The sequence below is a fragment of the Xyrauchen texanus genome, chromosome 6, assembly GCF_025860055.1.
Source record: "Xyrauchen texanus isolate HMW12.3.18 chromosome 6, RBS_HiC_50CHRs, whole genome shotgun sequence".
NCBI classification, from domain to species: domain Eukaryota; kingdom Metazoa; phylum Chordata; class Actinopteri; order Cypriniformes; family Catostomidae; genus Xyrauchen; species Xyrauchen texanus.
This window is the reverse complement of record NC_068281.1, coordinates 39,150,140-39,155,570: the sequence shown is the minus strand read 5'-3', so window position 1 is coordinate 39,155,570 and position 5,431 is coordinate 39,150,140. Positions and strand designations below refer to the sequence as shown.

General features: G+C 39.2%; 1 protein-coding gene across 1 annotated transcript in view; it reads right to left on the bottom strand.

Annotated features, from left to right (window-relative positions):
• Positions 1-2,325, bottom strand: part of LOC127644873 (probable G-protein coupled receptor 158) — a 75,343-nt gene extending 73,018 nt beyond the window's left edge. The window contains exon 1 of the mRNA XM_052128278.1: positions 1,102-2,325. Coding sequence (XP_051984238.1) covers positions 1,102-1,997 — 896 coding nt within the window. The 5' untranslated portion in view covers positions 1,998-2,325. The remainder of the gene's footprint in view (positions 1-1,101) is intronic.
• Between the last annotated feature and the right edge of the window lie 3,106 nt (positions 2,326-5,431).

Below are 5,431 nucleotides of genomic sequence, written 5' to 3'. Positions count from 1 at the left end.
CAGAAATTCCCCTACCATTAAGGACAGAGTAGTGAGAAGTTATTTGCCTGTGATTAAATGGAATACATGGTTGGACAGAGAAATAAAGGGAACATTTAAATGTGAACATTTTCACCATTGTGACACTGTAATCCAGAAAAAGTTTTTTGTTGATGTCTTTACTAACAAAGAGTTTTTGGATAATTTATTAATTTTAAGAGTACATATGTAATCTATAGGCTTCAATGTCCTTGCCATTGTTTCTATATAGGCCGGTCTAAGTGTAGCTGTGGGATCATGAGATTGCAGTCCGCACAAGAAACAAAGATTACCCTATGGCCATTCATTATGCATCTGTAAATGATAACGAACCTTTCTACTTTAAAAATGGTTGGTTTAGAAACAGTGTGTGGATCTACTAGGAGGGGAAATAGACTACAAAGACTTTTACAAAGACAGGTTTTATTGATCTTTCACTTAAAGGCCACCACTTTCCCTGGTTTGAATGAAGAATTAGATCTGACCCCATTTCTGTAAACATATTTCCCTTAACCTAACGTGCAATTCTTGAAGGCGGGAATCTGTTAATACATACATGTGGTGAAATGTGTTTTATTTTGTATGTATATTTGTATTTTTGTTGTTTAGATCTTGTGATGCCTAACAATAAGGGAGGTACGTTAAAAGGTTTTGTATCTCCTTGGATTCACTGAGTAGTTGTTTCCACTTACACCTGTGACCTGTTCTGTACTGACACACTCTGAGGAAGGCTGTTTGCCAAAATGCATCAGTGTGCAGTTACTGATATTTTTTTGTAACTTTAACCAATTTAATGTCCTAGTGTGACTAGCCTAATAATAATAAAGGCATCTGAACTTTTGTATCAGAAGAAGTGCTTTGGATTTGATCTATTTTTTATGACTGAATCCCAACCAAAGAGCACCTTCTGGAATTACTTCACAAGGTTCCTACAGCAAGTAGTTTTCCAAGATGTGTTCCTTTTAAAACTAAAACCTGATTGACTTTGATGTGTGAAACAAGATGCATCTTACATAAATATAAGTTGGAGTTTGTCAATGACGAAGTCTAATACGTTATTTGGGGAAAGAGCATTGGTCTTACCTAAACTCAAGCGTTGTGTTATTCATCAAGCCATAAAAACCTGCGGAGAGCGTTAAAAGCCAGTGTGGAACAAAACTCCCGTGCTCGCACTCCAGATAGGGTGCAGACCATTTGACATGACTCCTGTCCAGAAAAGATCCGCTATGAGCAGCCGAATCTCCACGACTTTTGAGTAGGTGGGGTCTCTTTCGGTCCATAAACTCGTTGTACCATTCGGACTCAGATGTCCTGTTTTTAAGGCGATGGTGCGTGGAGAAATCTTGAAGAATGATCTGGTTCTTGGCTCTGGTCGCCTGGAGGAAGACCTGTGGACCAGGCGCCTCAAGAGACTCCGTGTGAAATGTGACCACTGCCCGGTGGATTTTAGGATTCCCTTCCAACATACTCCTCACCAGCGCGTGGTACCACTGGATATCCCTCCTCAGATGTTGCTCCCTGGACGTATTGGATTGTAAGAGCATGTTTAGGAAGTTGGTGGCGTGCGCCATGGTGTCGAGGATGCTATGGAGGGGGTAATGCGAGGCGGCATGATCTCCACCGCGGAGGCTGCTCAACTCATACCGTCGAGAACAGTTGACATGCTTGAGGGTGGATGAGTCCCCCGTGTGCAGAAAAGCGGAGACCACACGCGGCAGATCCTCCTCGATTTTATGCGCCACCACGGTTTGCTCCGTGATGGAGGGGCTGTTGGAGAGTGTCGGGTGCTGGCGCGGCGACACCCTTGGATTGGGTGTGCTGTAACCAGGATATTTTGCCTTGATTTCAGGGTCTTTGTCGCTCTCTGACCATTCCACGTAGCCATAGCTTGATCCCTTCGCAGTTCCCATTTGCAGAAGAAGGTAGAGAAGGAATGCGCCCATACCTCGACGCAAATGACAGTTCACAACACGCACCATTGAGATCCTCAACTCTCGGTTTATAGTTAAATGTGCATTCTCAAAGTTGCTGAACTATAATGGTTCAGGAATGCTAATCCACACGTCATCCACGCCGCCCACATGTCTAGATCTCTGGCATTCTTTGGCACCATGCGCTTAACGCGCTGACAAATCTGTTATTGTCAAGCTCATCTTCCTCCCCAAGCAATGTCTCTCCTCTCACAAATTTGGTTTTGAGAGGGAAAAATGTCTTCCTTCACAGCATCGTTTCTCCAGTCGGTTACTGCACTGTTCACTAGTCCATCAGTAACAAATGCTCAAAGCTTGCGCAGGAACGATGGTTTCAAAAGCCCCTTTTCCCTCATTACTGTATTCGAGACTTGTGAATGGATGTTTCTCTTGTCATTCTGGTGCACTTGGGTGAGTGAAGAGAGAGGAAGGGGAGCTGTCCAGTGCTGAAAGCACAATAGATCGTAGTAGATGATCTGGCATATTAAGCATTTCATTCCCTAATATCTTTTTGGAAAATGTATTATATCATACGTTACATTATTATGCATTATTTTCAGTACATAACATAAATGAAAGAAAACATTTTAAAGGAAAAGTCCACCAATAATCTAAATTCTCTCATCATTTACTCACTCTCACGCCATCCCAGAATGTGTATTACTTATTTTAGAAGAATATCTCAGCTCTGTAGATCAATAAAATGCAAGTGAATGGTGACCAAACCTTTGAAGCTCCAAACAGCACATAAAGGCATCATAAAAGTAATTCACATGACTCCAATGGTTTATGACTTCTGATGCGATCTAAGCCATTATGGGTGAGAACAGACCAATGTATTCATTTTTCACTGTGCATCTTGCTATTGCAGTCTGTACTAGGCACAATCATGATTTCAAGCTCGATTATACTTCCTAGTGCTTGATGCATGCACAGAGCTGTAATTGAGCTTGAAATCATGATTGCTGTCAGTATTCTAAAAAGAGCTCTATTTTGGTCTGTTCTCACCTTACTGGATTGCTTCTAAAGATATAAAAAGATATTAACACTGAGTCATATTTATGCTGCCTTTTATGCTGCCTTTATGTGCTTTTTGGAGCTTCACATGTCTGGCCACAATTCATTTGCATTGTATGGACCTAAAGAACTGAAAAACTCTCCTAAAAACCTTGGTTTATTTTCTGCAGAAGAAAGAAAGTCATACACATGAGAGTATTTTCATTTTGGGGTGAACTATTCCTTTAAGACATGATTGACCACCAGTCATTTTAAATCTTGGCCTGTAAAGTCTGTATACTTCTGCATCGTTGAACACGCCATGCATTTTATATCTATTTATCTAAATTCTGGAAATTTGGCACTCTCAGTGAGCAGTTGTGCTTATTTTCAAATCTGTTATGTGGTTGCAAAAATCTCACTATTTGTTTATTTAATACATTTATTCATTTGGCAGACACTTTTATCCAAAAATGAATAATCCAAAGCGAATCATCTTAAGGAGAGTGTGGTACGAAAAGTGCCATACTACAAAGTTTCACTAGCATCAGAATAGCATTCAAAACAGATTTAAGTGCAACAAGTTTTTTTGTTTTTTTTAGTTACTGGTTAAGAGCTCTTGGAAAAGATGTGTTTTTAGCCATTAAGAATTGTTGTATTTAGTTATTCTGGTTTGATAATATATTAATTAACATTATTTTCATTTTGTAATTTTTCTCTTGATTATGCAAATGTGACGGGACCCCTGTCTTCCAAACAGTTCTACTTTCAACTAACAAGTTCATTGAACATTCTCCCAAAAGGTTTGAGGATTATCAAGGTGTGTTTTGGCAAAAATCAGATGGGGCTTAATGTTCTTCTGGGTTAGCAGTGGTTTTCAACTCGCCACTCTACCATGGATGTTATTTTGGCTTTCTGTTAGTGGAGTCATGAACAGTGACCTTAATTGATGCGAGAGAGGCCTGCAGTTCCTTGGATGTTGTCCTTGGCTTTATGTGACTTCCTGGATGAGTCGTCGCTGTGCTCTTGGAGGAATTTTGGAAGGTCGCCCACTTCTGGGAAGGTTCACTACTGTGCCAAGTTTTCTCTTTTTCTATTTAGGTGTTTATTTGATTGAACAAGGTTGGCAGTAATCAGGCCTGGGTGTGTCTAGTCCAGCTGAGCCCCATTGGGAATACAGTTTCATAGATTTGGGGATTTAGTAACTAAGGGAACAAATGCTTTATCATTCAGGCCCAGTTGGTATTGGATAACTTTTTGATTCAATAAATAACATTATCATTTAAAAACTGTAATTTCTGTTTACTCAGATTGCCTTTGTTTTATATGAGATTTTGTTTTAATTTTTGAAACAGTTTAGTGTGAGATATACACAAAAACAGAAGAAATCAGGATGGGGGCAAATAGTTTTCCACAGCACTGTATATCCTGGCTTTGAGATTGTGATGTCAATTGATGGTTCGTGAGACTACCATCTTTCACCCCTTTGGCTACGGCCCGGTGTGAAAGACAAACTCCACATTTGTGTACCTTTGGAGCTCTGTTTTACCATGGCATCCTTTTTTAAACAATGCAAACCATATTAAAAGCAAGTAAATGAGATGCCCTCCTTAAAGGATTGCACTTGTTTTGTTGCAATCATATGTCCCCTTTCTTACCAAGAATCTCGTCTCTGCCCTTTCCAATCTTCTCTTCCCCTTCTCTAAGTCTCTTTCCTAATTAATATTTGAAAAACAGCAAATAATAATGCAAAAATCTCTTTGTTTAGTAACACCTTAAATTTTTTTAAAGGCATACCACATCCCACCACATCTGCCTCTGTACTTAATTAATTTTTATTTGTAATTTCTTTAACAATTTATTTGCCTGAGCCATTTGTCGTTTTAAATTATAATTATTTATATCCAATGTGTTAAAACAGCTGCAGCCACTAGGGGACACTGCTCACTACTTCTGAATGTTAATGGCACTCAGATGTTGTCGCAGAGGAAAGTCACACATTTTGTTGTGTGTTTATTAGACTATTTAGGGAAAACCCTAAAAACCCTAAAATACTACATAACAGTTAGATTTGAAAGAAGGTTTAAAAGAAACGTAGAGTCTTCCTTTCTAACAAGTGTTAAAGGAATAGCTTCATTGTGCACTGCACACAATAACACCATAAACTAAAAACATACATCGAGGATTCAATATCGATATTTGGTTCCAGTGGGCGGAGCATACATGAATATTCATGAAGTATCCTGACATGCGTACTGAAGTGAAACTGAGAATATTAGCGACCCACTGTCATGACTCAAATTCAACTTTTCTGAAGGATTATTTTGAAAATGTCATTAAATTTCAGCGGCGATGTCATATGTAATAACTACAATATTCAGACTTTCGTTACAGTTGGCAGTTTATGAAGGCAGTATGTGTTGCCTTCATAAATAGTTTGTGTTCCT